The 23297-nt window shown below is 37.4% G+C and overlaps 1 protein-coding gene and 1 pseudogene across 1 annotated transcript; one reads left to right on the top strand and one right to left on the bottom strand.

The window, feature by feature from the left end:
* Positions 1-15654: 15654 nt before the first annotated feature.
* On the top strand, positions 15655-18309 carry LOC120152924 (G-box-binding factor 3-like). Its single transcript, XM_039165001.1, has 8 exons — positions 15655-15781; positions 16396-16544; positions 16680-16728; positions 16875-16923; positions 17257-17459; positions 17674-17751; positions 17884-18009; positions 18097-18309. The coding sequence occupies exons 1-8, from the start codon at positions 15719-15721 to the stop codon at positions 18253-18255; spliced, it is 876 nt and encodes a 291-aa protein (XP_039020932.1). The 5' UTR covers positions 15655-15718; the 3' UTR covers positions 18256-18309.
* A 393-nt stretch (positions 18310-18702) lies between these two features.
* On the bottom strand, positions 18703-22595 carry LOC120152933 (annotated as a pseudogene).
* Between the last annotated feature and the right edge of the window lie 702 nt (positions 22596-23297).

The raw sequence follows: 23297 nt of genomic DNA, 5'->3' as shown, positions 1-23297 counted from the left end.
CACCGTCTACATCAGTTTACATTCCCAACCTGCCACTATACATTGGTACACCACTGATTCAGATGGCACCATAACTGTTTCAGATGGCACCACAACTAGTTCAGATGCCACTGCAGCCGGTTCAAACACCATTTTAGTCGATTCAGATGCCACCACCGTAGGATTTTATGACACACCTAGCGGATATTATAATGGGATGCTTATGAATCCAACATGGGCTTCATATGATGCTTATTTGGCGGATGGTGCTTCACCATAAACACAGACACCTTTGGCTCAATATGGATCTCAGTCATTGATGTCGATGGTTTCTACACCTCTAGGGTCCTAATTCTATGGAAGTGTTACATCATCATCCGTCCCTCATCAACAAAATTTAACAGCAATTGATGATGAGAGTGAGGAGGAAGAGCAAATTATACAAAGAAACCCTCATCGAAATAGACAACCACAACCTTGTGGAACACATTCAAGACGCAAACATCGATAAACTTGTTTAGTTTGTAATGTTTTCATTTAATTTTCTTTGTTTATCAGTAAATGTAATGAATTATGGACTTTTTATTTTGTTTCTTAATGTTTTTATTATTTAATTTTCTTAATGTTTAATATTTAATGTTTCTATTTAATTTTTTTTATTATTTAGTTTGTAATATTTTTATTTAATTTTCTTAATGTATTTATTTTTCTATTTATTTGGTGATACTCAAATGAATTAATTGAAAGTAAACAAAAATGAAATAAACCAAACTGAGATGTTAGAAACCATAATTACATAGTGATGCTCAACGGTTACATGATGATAAAAGAGATAGACCTTTTTTCCTATTGTGGCCTAAGTTCTACAATGCCCATATCTTTTGTTTTCTTTGGATGTCTCTCTAATATACATATCACAATGAATTTTTAGTGGATTTCGGACGCTTTTCCTCCCTTAATAAGGACGGATTTGGTACAATCGTAATCCAATTCTGAACCTCGTCTGGGTCTTTCTCATTACCTATTGGGAGGAACTCAAATTCATATACCTTAAATACAGTTGAAAGTCGATATACGAGATCCACAAAATATTTATAGTCTTAACGGGTATAAGAGCAAGCTGCTATGGCATGAGAGCATGAATACTTCAGAGCTTGAAAAAACCCACAGTCACATCACATGTCTTGTAGATTAACTTTGAACGACCTAGCTTCAATCCCTTGAAGAGGTTGTGGTATTTTTGTGACATGAAATAGTTCATGGGTTCGAGAAAAGCTTGTTTCAAACATTTTATTTGATGCAACAAATTTTTTTGTAGATCTGCAACTAATCTTGGGTTATAAGCATGGCCGTTTGAATCAAGTTAGAGCTTATCCCCCAAGCTTGGTAAAAAGCACTCTCAAACAAAAATACGTCGTTTTAACTAAAGATGCATCCGTTATCACGTTGGATAAAGTGGCATACATATTTTTCGGTGGTGGGTCAGTACACTCTAGAGTGACATAATTACGAATATTGTAATTCTTAATTGCAATCATCACTTCTTCCTTGGATGAAAACTTCATTCCGATATATAACTCACCATCATTGACTGATGAATTAAATATGTAGTCACCAACATTAGACATACCTGTAAATTCTGGCCCTACATTACATGTGTGATGGGGGTTCGGTGTGTACTGTATTTGTGGGAACTTCATCTACATCATCATCATCAGAGTCCATGTTGAACCGCGGTGGTTTTGGCTCAACAAATAGTCCAATCTCAACATCATTAACACCTGGCTCACGAAGAGGTTCTTCTAGTGGAGATGAGGGTTCCTTCGTTATGCCAATATTTAGGTTGAACAAGTTGGTTGAATGCGTTCCCCTTGAACTTGAAGGCATTGTGTCATACGAGTTTTGAACTGAGTGTTGTGTCATAGACATTTCCATATTGAGGTCGAAGAAGCTCGTAGTTGAATGCCTCCCCCTGGAACTTGAAGGCATCGTGTCAAATGGATATTGAATAGATTGCTGTGTTGAGAGCATCTCCATATTTATGTCAAAGAAATTGGCAGATGAATGCATTCCCCTTGAACTGGAAGCGATGTTTCCATACAGATTGTTGGTGGAACCAACTCAGTATAGATTATAACAAGTTGGCGATGAATGTTTCCCTATTGAACTTGATAGAATGGTACTAGGAAGCAAATTTGCCATTAACGAGGTAAAATCATTACACATTACTTGAGTTGGGCTGTCAACTTGATCAGCTTGTTGAGCCAGCCCATAGTGAGAGCATAATGACTTATCACTAACCGCATACACTTTAATAAATGTGATATACATTTGTGTAACAACATCTGAATTTATATTCTGATCATCAATCATCATAGCAACATCGTCATCTTGGAGAGTACAAACGTTGTATAAGTTAACATAAATAGTGCAGTCGGAAATATGTACTGAAGTGATGATAGTTTTCTAATACTCCCAACATGAACATTCCTTGAAATTTTAGTGATAAACTCCTCAAGAGTGATGTTTCTCTTGAATGATAAGGTGACATAATGATTTGATACGAATACAACGTCGATTTCATCTTCTTGAATTTCTCCATTATAGTGAACAATAGTTGAAATACACATCATTTTGAGAGTTTTCGAGTTTGAAAGATTGAGAGTCTTATATCTACAAAAAAATAATTATTTTTAATATACAATCAATCTCCTAATTAAATAAATAGTATATGAATTAAAATATAAAAAATACTAAAAAATTTAAAAAATATTCATAATAATTTAAATAACATAATTTAATATTGTTACTGTATCGGCAAAATGTCTCGAGATATGATCCCACCTTCCATTTTACAACCGTAAAATGTAATAAAAAAATAATTATTACAATAAAATTTGATCAAATAATTAAATAATTATTAAAATAATAAAAAAAATAATTTTATCTTCAAAAATAATAATAATGTCTACTTAGCTTAATAGACAAAATTGATAAAATGAAGAATGTGAAAATAATTTTGGTATGATTTGATATTTGAATTTGGGGAGGTATTTATAGGGGAGAGGGATGTGTGATTGACATAGATAGATGAGGGTAATAAGAGAAGGACGCCTTCCTGACGTGTCAAAAAATCCTGCGAAGGCACGTTTCATAAGCCGTGCCTTTCTATTGTGGTGCCTGTTCAAATTTATTGTTAGGGTGATTTTTAGGTTTAAACACAGAGATTATCTGCCCATTTCGAAGCGGCGTGGTTCATTTATGTGCTTTCGATTTCTGAATTTTTGACCATCGATTCCTCTTAAGCCAGAGGGGACTTGGTTGTTGATAGAACTTTTTTTTTATTTGATCATGACCGGATAGAAGACTATGAGTGCACACGTGGCGCTATCGTGAGATGACCTGGGATATACTCTATTTGCTTCTGTATATAAGACGGACGGTCAAAGATTTAAGATAAGATGATTTGGGAAGATTAAATTATTCTAATCTGATTAATTTTAATTTTATAAAATCATCTTTTAAAATTTATATTTAAAATAGTTTGAGTGAATTTTGTGAAAGATAAATGATAAAGTAAGATCAGTGGTAAACCCAATTAGGTGGTCCAGCGTGGACAGTGGTGGATTCCAAAGGATTTATTCATTGTTTTTAAATCTCAAACAATTAAAATATTTCAAATTCGTTTATTACTAAATTAAACGAAACACGACCACGTCAGCGCACATGACGGGTGGGAATGGAATAGGTTGGACTCCTACCCGACACTAGGGATGGCAAACGGGTACAGTTTCGTGGATTCCGCATTGCATCCGTTCTAATTGGGGCGGGGATGGGTATAATTTTAGCGGGTAGTGGGCGGGTGTGGATTTAGAAAGTGATACCCGTCGCGGGTAGTGGGCGGGTAATGGGTTTGAGTCATTACCCGCCCCGCATCCGTCCGCCCCGCATCCGCCCGTCTAGCTAAATATCCATTAAATTTTGGATCATTATGAATTTAGGTGTAATTTTAGAGACTAATTTATAAATTGTAATATTATATAAGATATAACATGTAATTTAATCAAATATTGTTATTGGGAATATTGTTTGTGCCACAAGAAATATTTGATATCATTGAGTTGATTGTACTTGTCAAAACTTATTTTGGAATTGTGAATTGTGAATTAGCAAGATACCATATGTTTAGTGTAGATAAACTTATTCTGGAATTTTACCTGTCAAACCTCTTCGTTGAGTATGAACCATTATATACACTCAAAGCTGAAAAGATTTCCAGAGGGTCTCAAGCATAGCACGAATGTATTTTATTGACCGCACCTGTGAACCTGATGAAGACATTAATAATTTCATCAAATTTATGACTCTGGTTGGAATGACTGTAAATATAAATTCATCTTTACATATCATTGCTTTTCATAAAAGCCAAAACCCGAAACCTCTTCCATAAAAAAAAAGTTTGTTTTCAAGCGGGCCTAGACGGGTACGTCGCTAGTGGGTGTGGGGATGGATTTGAGAATGTACCCGCGTGGGTGGGTGTGGATTTAAAAATTTGTACCATCATGGGTGGTGGGCGGGTGGTGGACTGAAAAATATTAGGTGGGTATGGAGATGGGGGAGGAGGTATCCGCACCCGACCCGCCCGTTTGCCATCCCTACCCGACACGAGTAGTTCAAGTTGCCAACCAACACGCGTTGTATCGGTGACGTTTAAAATTTATAAATGAGAAAATAATCTCAATGACCGAAAATGCCTTATAATATACGATTTTGATCAACTTTTTTTCGATTTGTCAAAATGACCAACAAAATCGCAATGCGATCTCTAAATCGCAACGCGATCTCCAGTATTACAAATCAGTTTCTAGATTCGCAACGCGATTTTGACTATCGCATTGTGATTTTCCAAATTCGCGTTGCGATTTTAGAAAATCAGAATGCGAATATGTAAATCGCAACGCGATTCTGATTATCGCAACGCGATAATACAAAATCACAATGCGATTCTGACTATCGTAACGCGATTATGACTATCGCAACATTGAATTTCAAATTCGCAACAGGTTTTAGTTTCGCAACACAAATGTTTTAGGTATATAACTACGCAGCAGCAGCAACAACTCATAACCTAAATCCCTAAATCGCAACTCATTCCATCTCCATCTATCACTCTCTCCGGCGACATCCGTTCCTATATCCAACAACATCCTATATCCAACGACATCCTATATCCAACGACATCCTTCCCCATCCGGCAACAGACTTTAGTTTCGCAGCTCGTTTGTTTAGTAAATTAATTTACAATAATGAAATCATATCTAATTTTGATCATGTTTGGATAGATTTGTGTTTTGGAGGGTCATGGGCGAATGCTCATGGTGTTTTACAATATATGCCTTTACCCATGAATCTTCAACTAAAACTGTCATTAAAAAAGTTAACTTATGAAACTCTAATGTTACGTGTTGCAAATAAATTGAATTTAGAGCCCCTAAGTGGATTTAGACTATCTTATCAGAGAAAAGGTAAAGTTTATTTGTTAACCGACAATGAAGATGTTGAACGATTCATTGCTTACATTAGTGTTTCGCAAGATGATGTTACATTGTATGTTGTTGAACCTAGAAGTAGTGAAGTTAGGTCAGTAGCGGGTAGTAATAAACTAAGTTTTTCAACCCCAGTTTATGGTGCTCAAAATTTAATGGTTCCACCACAATTTCATCACCAAGCAAATTTTGTTTCACCACATTTCCAATACCAAACACAATCTCAAAACCCACAACCTTTCCCTAATCCAAATTCCAATCAACTTTCAGCACCAAATTTCGGTTTTCGTATTGACCAGTTAGACGATGATGAGCCAACAGAAAAAATTGTGAGTAGTAGTCAGTATTCGAAATTTGATCTTGGTCAATACCCAGACTTTGATCTTGGTCAAAACTCGGATTTTGATGATGTTTCAGAAGAAGAAACATACCCTGCGTGTAATGATTTTGATATTGGTCAATACCCGAATTTTGATGATGAAACAGCCGCTGCCGAGGAAGATGTTGTTGATGATAATGAGGAGGAAGTTACGACTGTGAATGAACATGTTGAACATCCATTCTGTAATCCATATAACCCTGAAGAAGAAAAAGAAGAAGAAGAAATCCCCGAAGAAAAGTCCCCGAAGAAAATGCCACGGGAGTATAACTGGAATATTCCAGAATTACTTCAGATACCGGAAGAAGAGTTGGTAAAGATAGCAGTTGATTGTTACACAAAAATTATTCGTATCAAGAAAGATGATTGTTTTTATACAGAGGAAGACTTGAAGATAGCTTTGTATATGAAATGTGTGGAAGATGGCTATCAACTAAAAGTTAACAAATCAAGCAAAGATCGTTTCGAAACAAGGTGTATGATTGACAAAAACTGTACGTGGCGTATGATTGCAAAGAGGATAAAAGATTGCGAAATGTTTCAAATTAGGACTTTTATTGATAAACATACATGTTCAAGAACACAAGTTTTTCCTCACCATAGACATACAAACAAAAAGGTGTTGGGTGGTTTTCTGGCTGAGTTAATGTTTTTGAATGGCAGGGTATATCGGGGACATGAAATTATGGCTGACATGAATGCTCGGTTCAAGATTAGTATCTCATATTCTCAAGCTTGGAGAGCCAAATGTTATGCCTTGGAATTATTGAGGGGGTTGCCAGAAGCATCGTTTGCCTAACTGTCTTCTTATTGTCACAATTTAAAGTTGAAAAATCCTGGGTCGGTAACTCATATCAAAACAGATAGAGATAGACGCTTTGAGTTGCTGTTTATCACCATTGGTGCTGCGGTTAGTAAATCAATATAATTTTGTTGACTCATTTTTGTTAGTTACATGCATTTCACATTTAAATGATTATATTTCTTGTGTATATTATTTTGTAGATTCGTTCGTTTATTACTTGCATGCGCCCAGTTATTATAGTTGACGGAGCACATTTGAAAGGTCGATACCTTGGAGTAAACTTATTAGCAGTAGTCATGGATGCTAATAATGGGATATTGCCAATAGCTTACGGGGTTGGCAAATTTGAAACCTCTGATTCATGGACATGGTTTATGGGGCATCTTAGGGATTGCATAGGTCCTATTATCAATCTGACAATCATATCCAATAGGGCAAACTTAATTGACAACGCTATTAGAAGGTGTTTCCCATATGCTTTTCATGGACTTTGTGGTGTTTATTTGTATAGAAATCTAAAATCAAGGTCTGCTGGTATAAAAAATCACAAATGGATATACTGGAAGGCTGTAAAAGCTTATCAGGAAGTGGATTTTAATAAGCATATAAATTGTTTAAGACGTGTTTTGCCTCAGTGTGCTCAAACACTAGAAGATGTCGGGTTTGAAAGATGGTCAAGAGTACATCAACCTGGAGCAAGATATGGTTTCATGACGTCTAATAGTGTAGAATCAATCAACGCACTAAGTCGTCATTCCCGAAAATTACCCATTACTATGTTAATGGAGTTTTTTTGAGCCTCTATTCAACAGTGGTACTACAAGAAAAGAAACCATGCAGGTATTATTTCTTTAAATTCGTAACTTATCATATATTTTACTAAGTATTATTTATTTAAATTTACAGGAACATTGGAACATCGTGTTACACCATGGACTGAAAAAAAGATAACGAAACGTGTTGTGAAGTCAACGTCATGGAGAGTTGAACCATGTTCAAACACTTTGTTTGAAGTACTGGATAATAACTTAAATGGGCTTGTCGATCTAAATGCAAAGACGTGTAGTTGTATGAAATGGAAAACATCTGGTTATCCGTGTGGCCATGTTATAAAAGTTGCTCTTCATCTAAACCAAGATGATTCAAGCGCACACGCTATGGATTGCTATACTACAGAAGTATATCGACAGACTTATGCCGAGATTATCTACCCTATTCCATATCCTTCTAAGTGGGACATACCAGATGACTTACAAACAGTTTTGCCACCAGCCATGGACAGAAGGCTGCCTGGCTTACCAAAAAGTCACGATCGTATACCGTTTAAGGGTGAAGAGAAGAAGAGAACGACATGTAGTCTGTGCAAGGAAAGTGGTCATACAAGGTTGACATACGGATCACCAGTGCCATCACAATCATCTTTTCTTCTACCAAAATATGGATCCTCATTAAAATCCAAAGCTCATATGGTGTCAAGCAAAAGGCAATCAAAATCGCAATCAAAATCAAAATCCCAATCACAACCGGCTTCCCCTTTTAGGACTATTAACTTAGGTGATTTTTAAATGCAAACGTTGTATTATGTGTATTTTATGTGTAAACTTTTAACATTTTCAGTTAGGCATGTATTAGTAACTTGAGTTTGAACATTGCTATGATCTGTTCAGTTGTTATAACTTATTACACATTCATTTGAATATCGCAATGTGAATTTGACTATCGCAATGCAAATTTGACTATCGCAACGCGAATTTGAATATCAGAACGTGAATTTAATTATCGCAACGGGAATTTGACTATCGCAATAAGAAAATCGCAAAGCGTATTAGACTATCGCAACGCGAATTGACTTTCGCGTTGCGATTTTGGCTTTCGCATTGCAATTTTGATTTTCGCATTGCGATTTTGAGTTTAGCGTTGCGAAAGTGTACCTTCAACATGTCTTTTGCCTTCAATATGATGCAGATTGAAATCAATAAATCAACTTTTACATTTCAATCAATTAAACAAGAACAAATAAGAATTATTTACACATCAATTAAACAAATCAACTTTTACAAATCAACTTTTACAAATCAATTAAACAAGCAAAAAATAATAATAATTTTTATTTTCCTCATCAATTAAACAAATCAACTTTTAAGAATCAATTAAACAATCAAAAAAATTGTACCCCAGACAGTTGTTTATGCACCCATACATCAATTTCACGCAGCTCACTTCAGGATTAACCTGCAGAAACCAAACATTTGCTTAAACAACACTTTCTACACATCTAAAACCAACAAACAACAAATTATTTAATTCTAGGTACTTAACAACACTTGCATTTGACATACCAATTGTTTATGGACACTTTCATAACGCGGATGTAGGTAGGCAGCGTCTCGCATATATCGCTCTAGCCATAAAATACCGAAACCACAAGCCTAGTGCACCTCTATCTCTATCGATGGGAGGTAGAAACTGTATACTTCTTGTCGTCAAACGCTCCAAGCACATGCATACGAGAGGACCACAATCCCCTCTGGCTCCCTGCGTTTATTGTGGCGCGGTCTCGTCTCTGATAACTGTAACATTGAACTTCTTTGGCTTCTTGTTTCCAGAACAAGTCCAATAATTAATTGCATCCAAGAATTTAGCCAAATGAGAGCTCCATCCCTTAATAATATCTCTCAAATCAGACAATGATATGTAATTTATCATGCTGTCATATACTATTATCTTCAGGGATGAGAGCTGAAGCTCGACGAGAAACCAATGATTATGTTCCAAAACAGGGATAAACACCTGCAATCATAAGTAATAATTCAATTGCGCACTTATTTATGAACACCTTTAAAATATTTAAAAAATAAATACTAACCTTATCGACCTCCCACCATGCAGGATAAAGTTTAGCTTGTCCATTACCCAACACATATGATTCATCTCGTTGATTCTTCAAGTGAACTACGTGAAAAGACGTCGACATAATTGTATATCGCGTATTTTTTTTATTTTTCCTCATTTTCCTTATTATTAGAAGACGTGACACCCATGCATCAATATGCTGTTTTACAAAAAAAGACATATATTAGTGAATTACATAAATTTAAAAAAAAATTAATCAAAATGAAATATAAGAAAAATATAAGACTTAATAGCCATTGTTTTCAACCCCTAATAACACACCCCACCAAGACCGATCAAGCAACAAATGCATATCATCGTTGAGTTTGTATATGTCAGCGTAACACCCCTGGCTCCGCTCATGTAGATAAAAATCAACGGCGGTCTTAGCCCAAAGGGTATTATCCAGAATTGTTTATGGTAGTTTTCTCCTATCCACTTCATCTGCCGGAATGGTACTGGCCGGTAACTCATACGAAAGCCAACACTCATCCATCATATCCGGCAAGTGAGAGGGTTTCTCAATAATTCGACATATTACGCCATGTGAATCGGGCTCTTGAATGGTGGGAGAGACCTCTTCAACGATGACAGAGGCCTCTTGAACGGTGGGAGGGGACTCTTGAGGGATGATAGGGACCTCTTGAAAGATAGGAGAAGCCTCTTGAACGATGACAGGTGAGTCGGGCTTCTTCTTACGGAGTCTTTGCACTATTGGAGTAAACGGAGACGTAATGACACGTGCACGCCGTCTGATGCGTGAACCCCGTCGTGTAAGAAAAACCCGACATAAAGCATCCACCTTATCGGGCCGCTAAAAATAAATTAATACATAAATCAGTAAATAAACAGACATGATATTAAACAGTGAAAACAAAGACAAATATGTTTCAAACTTGCACAGTATTCACCCAAGTCATTATTCTATCATAGTTCACAAAATACATCAGATAACATTCCGGAAGTAAGCACTTATATAAACATTTAAAAGGACAACATATAGGTTTAGTGCATGTTCAAGTACAACATAAAGAGTAGTAGTTTATTCTTGAAACTTAAATTTGCAATAATGTGAAGTTAGTATTTGTCTTTGTCTTTTGGTTGAAGTAATGCAATCCATTCAAGTTTCAATTTGCAGAAGAAGAATAGTTTTTGAAACTTAAAATCGTAACACGAAACTTAAAATCGCAACGTGGAAATGACTATCGCAACAAGATAATCGCAATGCGAAATAAAAATCGCAACGTGAAACTAAATTCGCGTTGCGATTTTCATTTTCGCATTGCGATTTTCACGTTGCGATTTTTATTTCGCGTTGCGATTTTTATTTCGCATTGCGATTATCCCGTTGCGATAGTCAAATTCGCGTTGCGATAGTCATTTCTGCATTGCGATAGTCATTTTCGCGTTGCGATTTTAAGTTTCGTGTTGCGATTATTCTTCTTCTGCAAATTGAAACTTGAATGGATTGTATTACTTCAACCAAAAGACAAAACAAAGACAAATACTAACTTTACAGGGTTATTTTAGAACTGTTTAGCAGTATTGGCAGCAACCGAATGAATTTACTAAGCAATCTAAGTGAAATGATTAATCTAAGTGAAACGAGTAAATCAAGTTAAATATGAAAAATCTTAAACTTACCTCGTTGCGTAGAGTATGAACCTCATTCTGTAACGATGCTACCATCTCACGTAGAGCGGCTACCTCACCACGTAAAGTAGATACCTCATCACGCCATCCACCATTGTCATCGCGTAAAGTACCGACCTCCTCACGCAAGGCATTGACCTCATCACGTAACTCCCCTAACTCATCCCATGGAGGTGGAGAACATGGAGATAAATGTCGTGACATCTTTGCCGGTCGCCTATCATGAGGTGATGGTAGAGAAGAGGCTCGATGATGTGAAGGAATAGGTGATGGCTCTCGTTGTAGAGGTGTATAGTGTGGTCGATCAGGTGATGGCTCTGGGTGAAGTGATGGCTCTCGAAGTGGAGGCTGCTCATCATCTGTGCCATCAAAAAAACGCTTACTAGCTTGCCACCAATCAATGGCAAGCTCAGCCTCCGTGGGTGTCAGCCTCTGTAATGGAGTGTTGGCCTCCTAAAAATATAAAAGCTCAAACAAAGTTAAACGTGTACTAGTAATAACTTGTTTATATATGGTAGTATTTGTGTTAACTTACATCATTTATTTTCGTTACCATAGTAACTCTTCCCAATCCAACAACTGTCGTTTCCTCTTCCAAGAAATAGCCCTAGGAATATCATTTGAAGTTTTTAATGCATATGTCTGTATGCCGGGAAAAGCCTCAAATATCCAAATCTACAAATAATATAATACACAAACATTAGTAATTGTTAAATAATTAATTATAATTTTGGAAACATTATATAGAAATTCTCACCTTAAAGGCCCAAATAAATCCTGACAAAGTGTATTTGGAACCATCGCCACGCAAACTTTTTCGGTCATCAAAGGCAGACGACAACTTATTCCAGGTAGCTTTCCATAGATATGAACCCCACGGAAACAGGTTCCATGCATTTAGGTCCTCTACCAATAATATTAGGTCTTTAGGAATAGGTTGTCTGGCCTCTCTGCCTAAAAAGCCGGCATGCAAAAGTACTAAAAGGCATATTCGGACAACATCGACGTCATCCATCCGAGTAAAACCATCTTTCTTATTAAATAATCTTGTCAAGTCGTCGACGTGTAAATTCGTATTCTCCATTGACAGCTCAGGAAAAACCTGGGATAACCATGATGGGCGGGTAATATGACTAGTGTATCGACCTACATCATCGTGTCCGAAGCGTAGACCAGTGATTAAGCAAAACTCCTCCCGCCCAAAACACGTATACGCCGGTGGAAAATGAAACCATATCTCTTAATTACCACGTTTTATACTCTCGGGTAGATCGCTAGTCATGGTCTGAAGCCACAAATGGGTCAACATAGCATCTCCACCTGGATGTTGTGCTTTCAGCCATGACCCGAAGCAAGTATACTCAAACAATTTTCTTTGTACAGGTGAAAGCTTCGACGCAATTGTAGTGACTAGGCTTATTTTATTCCTTAAGGTCAATTGAGCCGAAAAAAAGTTCTACAAAAACAATAAACATACCAAGTTAGATATACCAAAAACTACACTGTGAAGATATACCAAAAATAATAATAAACATAAAGAGTAGTAGTAGTTTATTCTTCAAACTTAAATTTGCAACACTGTGAATTTCGTATTTGTCTTTGTTTTTTGGTTGAAGTAATGTAATTCATTCAAGTTTCAATTTGCAGAAGAAGAATAGTTTCTGAAACTTAAAATCACAACACGAAAATGACTATCGCAACGCGAATTTGACTATCACAACGAGATAATCGCAACGCGAAACTAAAAATCGCGTTGCGATTTTCATTTCGCGTTGCGATTCTCGGTTTCAAATAGTTATTGTCTAAAATTGAAACTTGAATGAATTGCATTACTTCAACCAAAAGATAAAACAAAGACAAATACTAACTTCACAGGGTTAAAGACTAAACAGTTTAGCAGTATTGGCAGCAATTGAATGCATTTAATAAGCAATCTAAGTGAAATGGTTAATCTATTATTGAAATTACCAGTAAACTTATCATCAATTTTAATATGAAAAACTTAATAATAATGTAAAAATTTTAAAATAAAAATAATTAAAAAAACTAACTCTCGGTGGTTGATTTGGTTGATTTTCTATTTATGACCGTGAATGATTGTGAGGGTGGCTCTGAGAGATGGAGATAGACGGATTTCACCGGAGATGGGGACGGATTTCGTCGGAGATGGGGACGGATGTCGCCGTAGAGAGTGAGAGATTGAGATGGGACTGAGTTGTGATTTAGGATTTTAGGTTATGAGTTGCGATTACGGGATATATTAATATTCGTGTTTGGAATTTAAAAATAAAATACGCGTTGCGATACTAATGACGCTTTGAAAATCGTATTGCGATAGTCAGAATCGCGTTGCGATTTACATATTCGCATTGCAATTTTTTAAAATCGCAACGCGAATTTGGAAAATTGCAATGCGATAGTCAAAATCGCGTTGCGAATCTGGAAACTGATTTGCGATACTGGAGATCACGATTTAGAGATCGCATTGCGATTTTGTTGGTCATTTTGACAAATCAAAAAAAATTAATCAAAATCATATATTATAAAACATTTTCAATCACTGAAGTTATTTTCTCTTTATAAATTGGCCATCGCGAATATAGGATGGGCCAAATCAACAACCAACCTTGTCCCCCCGTATCTACGGCGTACTTACGTACTTGGCTCCGCTTTTCGACACGTGTTTGGTGACGTGGTTGTTCCCATGGCACTTCATTTCATTTTCTTCTTCACCCCGCCAAGGCTATCCTTTTTCCTCTGTAATAATCTGTGAATTTTAAAAAGAAAAAAAAAAAACTCATTTACTTTTGTTCGGTTTTTTAGTAAAGAAAATGCAGTCTTTTTTACTACTTTATGCTGTTGAGTGTGAATTATTCTTTCGCTGCTAAGGAAAGGAAGAATTTCGGATTTTTCATAATTTTTAAGGTACGTTGAAATTGAAGTTCCGGGTGCTGTTTGTTTTAAGGCCTTTTCCCTGTTATTGTTGAGTGAGTGGATTATTCGTAAGGTTTTGTTTGGTTGTTGAGAAGGCTAATGAACGTGCAGGATTAGAGTTAAATTTAGTTCTGTATGTTTTGATTTGGTGAGGTAATGAATTCCATTTGAAGCTATAACAATCAATTATTTTTATTGTTGTGAAAGTAAATCCTTCGAGGTCCATAACATTTTCAAATCATAACTGATTTTGATAGGATCTTTTTATACAGAAATCGTGTACCTTTCTAATTTTTTTTGACATTTTAAGCGTTTAACTGTTCGTAGATCTCGTAAATTGGTGGCAAGCTCTGATTAGAGGCTTTAGCTCCGGATTTCATTAGAGGACGAAAATTGGATTAGCGCTTATCGGAATATGATATTCTTTTCAAAATTGTTTTGGATTCATCTACGAAAAGCCTAGTTCGTTGGGAAAAAATGCAGAAATCTTTAACCGCGGACTCAAGCGTATTTTTGTCCTTCAGTTAACAGATTAACTCGGTGTCGTGGTTTCGGTAATTTGTCTTCGTTCTCTGTGTGAGTGATAGACTACTAGAAAGACGGTTGTAACCTCATATTTTCATTTGTATGCTTTCTGGTAATCTGAAAGTCGTGTTTGTTTATTGAGGAAGGTGATGGTCATAGAATGCATCTGTCTCTGTTTTCCGTAAAAAATAATACGGAAGTAGAATGAGTGATCATAAAATCTTATAGAAATTCTAGCTTTAAATCGAAACGATTCACATATAATTGCAATTCAGAGACAATTTGCTTGTATGATGTTTTCCTCAACCATTCCTATTGTCATTAAGAAATTTGCAGTCAAGCACAACTTCATGTTTCTCTCTTTGACTGCAGCAGAGAGATAGGTAAACCAAGTTCTCGAAACTAAGCTTCAGCTTCGGTTCTTGACCATGGGAAACAGCGATGAAGGGAAGTCATCTAAATCTGACAAGTCATCTTCACCATCTCCACCGGTAAGTTACTAGGTTATGTCTGTTTATATGTTGAATCTTGGATAAAGTTGTAGCGTTTTATGCTAGAAATATTTTGATGGTAGTCGTAGTAGAATTTGCTTGTTGTTTAAATGTGGGAATTAATTTTTAAAGCTCATATCTGAGTATTGGTCAATCCTTTTCTCTTCACAGGATCAGAGCAATATTCATGTCTATCCCGGTTGGGCAGCTATGCAGGTTATCTTATTTATGCATGCACCTTGTTACCCCATTGCTGATGCTGTTTTTGAGGAATTTCTAATGGGGATTTTATGGTTCTCTTCTACATTATCTAGGCTTATTATGGTCCTCGAGTTGCCATGCCACCATATTATAATTCAGCTGTGGCATCTGGTCATGCTCCTCCCCCCAATATGTGAGGGCCAACACAGGTAATGCCGGTAGCTCCTGTGCATTTAATAACTTCATTCAAGTTTACGTTGAACTTCTCTATAAATAATTAGTGAATATACTAATTTGACACTTCCAGCCAATTATGCCACCTTATGCGACAATCTACCCTCATGGGGAAGTTTATGTGCATCCTGCAATTGCTATGGTAAGTTTGCTTCGCTAGTATCAATTAATTAGATTATTATTATTTTTTATAAAAAAATAGGAGTTTATCTTGTTTTGCATTTTAGATATGAATGCATAGATTATTGCTCTAGGCTATATAGAGTGCACATACTTTTTTATAATTCCTATCTTTCTTACTTCCATATGCATATTTTCTTGTTATACTAGCAATACGCATGGGTTCCTTACCTTACCAGTATAAATAAAAACACTGAATTAAAAAGAAAAAGAAAACTGCACCATTCCACCCCCTCCACAGGATATCAAATCAGCGCTAAATAAAAAGAAAATAGCATCATTCCACCCTTTGCCATATTTATATTTTCTGTTGTATCATGTTATACTCTAATGCATTTGTTATCCATTTGCTCCTGAAATACAGGGATCACACGGCCTTGGTATTCCATCATCACCTCCAGTAAGGACTAAGGAGGCTCTGGTTGAATTAATCCTTTCAAACTGTTGCTATTTTTATCCTTAATTATTGTCGATACGCATGCATATTCTCTGCTTCAACGAGTTAGCTTGCAAGTTTTCGGCCTTCGCTTTAAGCTTTAATTTGGTGTTGAATATAACCATCGCATTGTAATGCAGGCCCCTGTGGAAACACCTACAAAGTCCTCAGGAAATAAAAACAAAGGTTTAATGAAGAAGCTGAAAGGATTTGACGGCCTTGCAATGTCGATAGGCAATAGTTCTGCTGAGAAAGCTGAAGGCGGGGATGAACCCCGACCATCCCAGAGGTCTGTTAGTCATTTCTGGACAAACTAGTATCATGTAGAGTTAGCAACTTATTTGTAGGAGATTGCATGACCAATTGAACTTGTCCCAGTTGATCCACAGTTACTAATTTTTATTAATTATGATCATGTGGACAGTTTGAAGATTGAAGGTTCCACCGATGATAGCGATGGGAATACGGCTGGGGTGAGATCTCATTTCTAGCTGTATAACCTGTTTCCAACAACTTTTTCGTTTCCTCATAAGCTATTTTATTTAAAAATAATGCAGTAAAACAATTATAAGGGTCCAAATGTTAAATCTTATTTTTGTCACTGCATATCATCTCTCAGGCAGATCAAACAAGACGGAAACGAAGCAGGGAGGGAACAGAAACCATTGGTATGATCCCATTCTTCACTATTTATTGTTGATATCTAATATATTTTACCTGAAGCACAACGTTTCACCAAATTTAGAAGCACTATCATTTTTTACATATCAATAGGAAATCCCATGAGAGATATGCAGGCTCACTTCTGGGAACTTTTATGTGCTTACATAGACTCATGAGTAATGACCTCGATATGCATAAGTTCTTTTTGTGGTTTCTGAAGGCACAACTTGTGTTAGAAAAATGAAAAGAATGAGATTTACATTATTGAATTCGAGACATACTTGGTCCCACTTTCATTTCTGGAGGCCTAGGCATATTGATTATGGCCGCTGTGTTAGCAGGTGGAGAAGGGAATGATGAAGCAAGGTCTAAACCAGTTGCTATGCTGGAGGTGACTGCAACCATTTCTCCTATACCAGCTGGACTTGTACTTTCTCCTGGCATGACCACAGCTTTGGAGCTTAGGAACTCTCACACCATGAATGCTAAGTCCAGTCCTATGAGCTTACCTGGTGTAATGCCATCTGAAGTCTGGATGCAGGTAATGCATCTGAATGGACCTCCTGTATCTCTGCTCTTTATATCCTTGCTTTCAAAGCTATGCTGTCTAGTTTTCCTATAATTCGAATTGTTTTGTTGTTTCGTAAATGAGCTAATGCTTTTGCTAATAATGGATAGTAAATACACATTTTAGTGTTTTCTTCTTTTCGGTGACGGGTCTTAAGCTGAATCTAATTTAAATGAAATTTAACTAGAATGAACGGGAGCTGAAACGGGAGAGGAGGAAACAGTCTAATAGAGAATCAGCTAGAAGATCAAGGTTGAGGAAGCAGGTATAAGAAATATATCTTGTTCCTTGTGTTCTTAAAAACATGCAATGCTTTCATTGAGCCTCTTTGCCATATATGAAGTATGAACTATAACAGTGGAATGATCTAAAACTAACGCGCTCCATTCTTTTATAGGCCGAGGCAGAAGAGCTGGCTTGTAAAGTTGAATCCTTGACTGCAGAGAATTCAACAATTAGATCTGAAATAATTCAACTAACCGAAAAATCCAAGAAACTAACGCTAGAAAATGCTACATTAGTGGTACGGACGTTTACCCTTCTTGCACTTTCATTTCCCTCCCAGCCCCAATTTTTCTTGTAATGGCTTGTGAAGTCTCTTGCAATACAGGAGGGATTGAAAAACTCTGAACGAGGATACGCAGAGGAGATTGCCATGAATAAGAAAGAAGACAAAGATGGTGAAACGTACGTGAAAAAGTCGAACTTGGCTGCCAAGCTACGTCAACTCTTGGATCCGAGTCCAAGAGCCAATGCCGTGGCGGCTTGAGGAACAAAGGAGAAGAGGTAACCCAAGTTATTTTTTAGATTAAATTTGAGGAAACCACATCGCTTTGGCTTGTAATTTATAACCCCAAAACTACTGGCTAACAGCTATAGCAGAGGGAGGAATTAGTGTTTGTTAGGATTGAAACTGTATGTTTTGGACAGTCGGCTTTCTTTTTGCAGAACTGATGTTTGTTTGTTTTTTTTTTTTATTTGAAATAGTGGTGAGAAAGCTTAGAAGAAAATGTAGTGTACATTAACGAGAAATTATATTTTCGTTTAGGGAAGGCTCTTGGAAACACCGTCAATATGTAAATCTCTCATGATTATGCAAAATTTTAATGATCGTGTGATGTGTGAAATGAGAACAAAAAATGCTGTATTTTTGGTATTTTCCCACAAGTATAAATTTATGAATTAATGGTACTTTGTAATAAAATAATTATTGTAACTAAATAATTACATGTAATAAAAATTAAAATGAAAAGTAGCCGCAATCCAAAGTAGGTGCAACATGTTCATGAATTACCTCATCCAATTAGTGTTTGATGAATGTGAACTGTATCAATGAATATTAAGCCTGCGATCAAAGCAGTAAAATCCATCAATTATAAAATAAAATAGCATTTTCATATTTACTAAAATATTATACTTAAGCTTGAGATTTGACCCCTTACAAATATTATTAAATATGTTAATAACATTTTTTTAGAAATAACTAAATTTTATGTCAAATTAACTTAAAATATTAAATTTTAAGTTTTACTAAATAATAAGGGGACCGAAATCAGAATTAAACTGTATGTTTTCAATTGGGTTAAAACTTTTGAAATGATTAATGTTGTCTTATTTACCATTTTAACATGTTGACGCATTTTGGCATGTCTCCACCATCAAGCTGTTTCACGGTGATTCCGTCGCAGCACTTAACAGTCACCGCCATCTTACCAATCTTCAACCCCGCCACACCGAGCCCAACTTTCGTCTGAGCCTTCACAATCACCGGAAACGTCTTGTTTTGGTGTCCGGTCCGGATCCTGTTCCCGACATCGTCAGCCACCAGCATGTTACTCACCTTTGTATTCACTTTCAAACTCGTCGAGCTCTGTTTCCCCAGTGGACCCCGTGACCGCCGTCGTTCCCGCAGCAGCCTCACCTCCACCCTCGCCGAAACTGACGTCGAGCTCGGTGTCGCCGAAATTGAACGTCATCTTTAAGTTCGGGTTCTTCACTTCGAGTCTCGTCGTCGTCGTGGCGTCGAGGTAGGTTCCGTCGGGTCTTTTGGTGATGTTAAACTGGGACATCCGAATTGACTGGACGTGAAAGACGGGGAATTTCGGGTTGAACAAGATGTAGAAAACCATGCAGCCGGTTACGATGAGCAGAATCAAAATCGAGAAGAAAATGCAGAGCGAGCAACAACAAACACGACAAAATCTACTTTTCTCTTCCCTTTGATGGAGAGATGGTGGCAGTAAAGCTCTTCGCGGCGGCGGTCTGAACCCGGACTGTTCCGCCGGTATGTTTGGGTCTTTATATCCCGGTGGTTTTTGGAGAACCGGTTTCAACGGAGGCTCAGCCATTACTTGTTTTCTTTTGCAACTGAGTGAAAGAAACTAAAAACACTTAAAATTAATGATGCTTTGGTTTTCGAGAATCTGCCATTGATGACCATGAATGGATGATGATTTTATTACCGGAATAGTGTGTTTCATTCATTTTGTCTTTTTTCCGAAGGTGTGCAGTGTTGGGTGGAAGGGCATGTTCTTCCACACGGGACCGGAGCTTCCCTCTGGCTCTCGTTGCCGTTATCCTCTGACTTGTCGTTTCCACATATTTTGGCCCATTTATCATATTAAATTACGAAACTTAAGCCTTTTTATTAAAAATGGAGATAATTTGGTTTTGTAAGTTCAAATTAATATAATTACTCTAATATGATATCCACTAACTAGAGAGTAGAGACTAACGGTTAGAAATCAAACTTGATTTCTATAATGTTGGAAAATATGCATATGACAAATAATTAGCAACATGGAAAACAAACTTGAAAGTAAAAAAATATGGCTATGGAAAATTGAAGAGTATTGTAGAAAACAATCATATGGAAAATGAGGCATCAAGTAAAGTTTTATCACAACAAGCAATTAAGGAAACTTATGGAATTACTTAAGAATTAAAATTTGACAAAGACTTTGAAAAGTCAAAGGAAATCATCCGGTAAGAAATTATAAGGCGGCATGAAGAATGTAGAACCAACTATATGTCTGTTTAATTAACTTATAAATATATGCAATGTATGAGATGTAATACAAGAGAAGAAATATGAGGAAAGCTTAGAAAAGTAAGAATGAGAGATAGCTTAGCAAAACTATTAAAGAGAGAGGGTAAAGGTTAGCAAAGCTTAGAATAACTAGATTGTGTTCGTAAACTAGCTGCAGCTAGTGTTGTAGTATTGTAATATTGGGGTAACGTCGTTGTAACGTATTTTGTCTCGTATCAATAATAGTTTGTTATGTATGGCTCATAAAAAGTCTTGTTGTGGGGTTACGAATTATGTGGGTTGGGGGTGTGGGGGCGCAGCCCCCGCGGTACGGTACAGGGTTGATTTTGTAATTATGTACCAGGGTTTTCTATTATAAATAGAGATGTAACCTAGACCTAAAATATCATTGAATAAAAATTCTAGCGCCGCCTAGGCACCGAGGACGTAAGCACATTGCCGAACCTCGTAAAATTCTCGTGTTCTTTCGTTTTCTTTACCCGTTTTCCTCAACAATTGGTATCAGATGTCAGGAGCAAAATTCGAAGTCGCGAAATTCGATGGTCAGGGTAACTTCGGATTATGGCAAACGAGGGTGAAGGATCTATTGGCGCAGCAAGGGATCTTGAAGGCTTTGCGACCTACAAAGCCGGCGTCGATGGATGAGGAAGATTGGGAAGAATTGCAGCAGCGAGCGGTAGGAACCATACGGTTATGCTTGGCGGACGAGGTCATGTATCACGTCATGCATCTATCGTCTCCAGACGAAATTTGGAGGAAGTTGGAAAGTCAGTTTATGTCCAAATCCTTAACGACAAAACTGTATCTGAAGCAGCGGCTGTATGGGCTGAAGATGCAGGACGATCACGATTTGGCGCAACACGTGAATGTCTTCAATCAAATCGTTTCTGATCTGGCTCGACTTGATGTGAAAATTGAGGATGAAGACAGAGCGATGATTCTGTTGTGTTCGTTGCCTTCCTCTTACGAACACATGGTGACTACTCTTACATATGGGAAAGAGACTATCAACGTTGAGGAGATTACTGCAGCCTTGTTGGCTCACAACCAGCGGAAGCAGAATGCAGGGGAAAGCTCTCAAGCCGATAGCTTATATGTCAAGGGTAATCGAGATCGTGGACGGAAGCCAGAGAAGGCAGGGTCCGGGAAGCGGAATTTCAGATCCAAATCCAGGGATAAGAAGACGATTCACTGTTACAAGTGCAAGGAGGCGGGACATATGAAGCGAGACTGTCGAAGTTGAAAAAGCAGACCGATGAGAAGCGTGATGGCTCATCCAAGTCTGTGAACGTGGTCGAGGATGATACTTCTGATTGCAGTGAGGGTGATATGCTTTCTATTTCAACGACACAATTGACGGATGCTTGGATTCTTGATTCTGGATGTTCTTATCACATCACGCCCAATAGGGAATGGTTTTCGACATACAGGCCGGTTAATTCTGGTTCGGTTTTTTGGGTGATGATCGATGTTGCAATATTGTTGGTATTGGTGATGTCAGAATTAAGATGCACGATGGCTCCGTTCGGACGTTGAGTGGTGTTCGACATATCCCAGACTTGAAGAAGAATTTGATTTCCTTGGGCACTTTGCACAAGAATGGTTTTATCCCTAAGGCTGACGAGGATAGGGAAACCATTCGGATTGTTAAAGGAGCATTGACTGTGATGAAAGGCAAGATGACTGCAGGGAATATCTACAGATTGTTAGGGAGTACCGTTGCAGGTGGAGTTCACTCTGTTGAGTCCTGTGATGATACGACAAAATTGTGGCATATGCGCCTTGCTCATCTTAGTGAACGTGGTATGGCAGAATTACACAAGAGAAACTTGTTGCATGGTGTCAAAGCTGTAAGCTCGATTTTTGCAAGTATTGTGTTCTTGGTAAACAGACTAAAGTCCGTTTCAAGACTGCGAAGCACACAACTCAAGGGATTCTTGATTATGTGCATTCTGATGTATGGGGGCCTTCCACGACATCGTCTTTGGGTGGATCTAGGTACTATGTACTTTTATTGATGATTTTTCACGGAAAGTTTGGGTGTATTTTTGAAACAGAAATCTGAAGTTTTGAGAAGTTCAAGCTGTGGAAAGCTGAGGTAGAAAACCAAACAGGACGAAAAATCAAGTGTTTGCGGTCTGATAATGGTACGGAGTACACAGATTCACAGTTCCTACAATTCTGTAAGGAGCATGGGATTCAGAGGCATTTTACAGTGCGCAAGACACCACAACAGAATGGTGTTGCGGAACGAATGAACAGGTCGTTGAATGAAAGAGCCAGATGTTTGCGGTTGAATGCGGGGCTTCCCAAACACTTCTGGGCTGAGGCTGTTAACATGGCGTGTTACCTTATCAACAGATCGCCAAGGGCATCGCTGGCTGGGAAAGTTGCAGAAGAGGTATGGACTGGTCATGATGTTAGTTTTGATAACTTACGGATTTTTGGTTGTCCTGCTTATGTGCATGTACCTGCTGATGAGAGATCCAAACTTGATGCAAAATCGAAGGAGTGCATTTTTCTGGGTTACAAGAAAGGTGTCAAAGGATTCAAGTTCTGGGATCCAGTTGCGAAGAAAGTTGTGATTAGTAGAGATGTCGTTTTTGATGAACAGTCTATGTTGCAGCAGAAGCAAGACACGACAGTGGTAGATTTCGAGCAGTTTCCAGTTGAGAAACCAGAAACTTCTCAACCGACTTCTGGTGGTTCCACTACGGATGATTTGCAGGATTATAGTCTCGCCAGAGACAGGGTGAGACGGA

This window comes from Hibiscus syriacus, unplaced genomic scaffold (genome assembly GCF_006381635.1).
Source record: "Hibiscus syriacus cultivar Baekdansim isolate YM2019G1 unplaced genomic scaffold, ASM638163v2 tig00111096_pilon, whole genome shotgun sequence".
Classification (NCBI taxonomy): domain Eukaryota; kingdom Viridiplantae; phylum Streptophyta; class Magnoliopsida; order Malvales; family Malvaceae; genus Hibiscus; species Hibiscus syriacus.
This window is presented reverse-complemented; position numbering and strand designations above follow the sequence as displayed.

What these genes read in the sequence shown, in the direction of transcription:
- LOC120152924 (XM_039165001.1), top strand. Translation starts at nt 15,719, where the DNA reads ATGCCACCTTATGCGACAATCTACCCTCATGGGGAAGTTTATGTGCAT. An exon ending in GCGATGGGAATACGGCTGGG is followed by an intron (nt 16,729 to 16,874) that starts GTGAGATCTCAT and finishes ATCATCTCTCAG; the next exon opens with GCAGATCAAACAAGACGGAA. An exon ending in GATCAAGGTTGAGGAAGCAG is followed by an intron (nt 17,752 to 17,883) that starts GTATAAGAAATA and finishes ATTCTTTTATAG; the next exon opens with GCCGAGGCAGAAGAGCTGGC.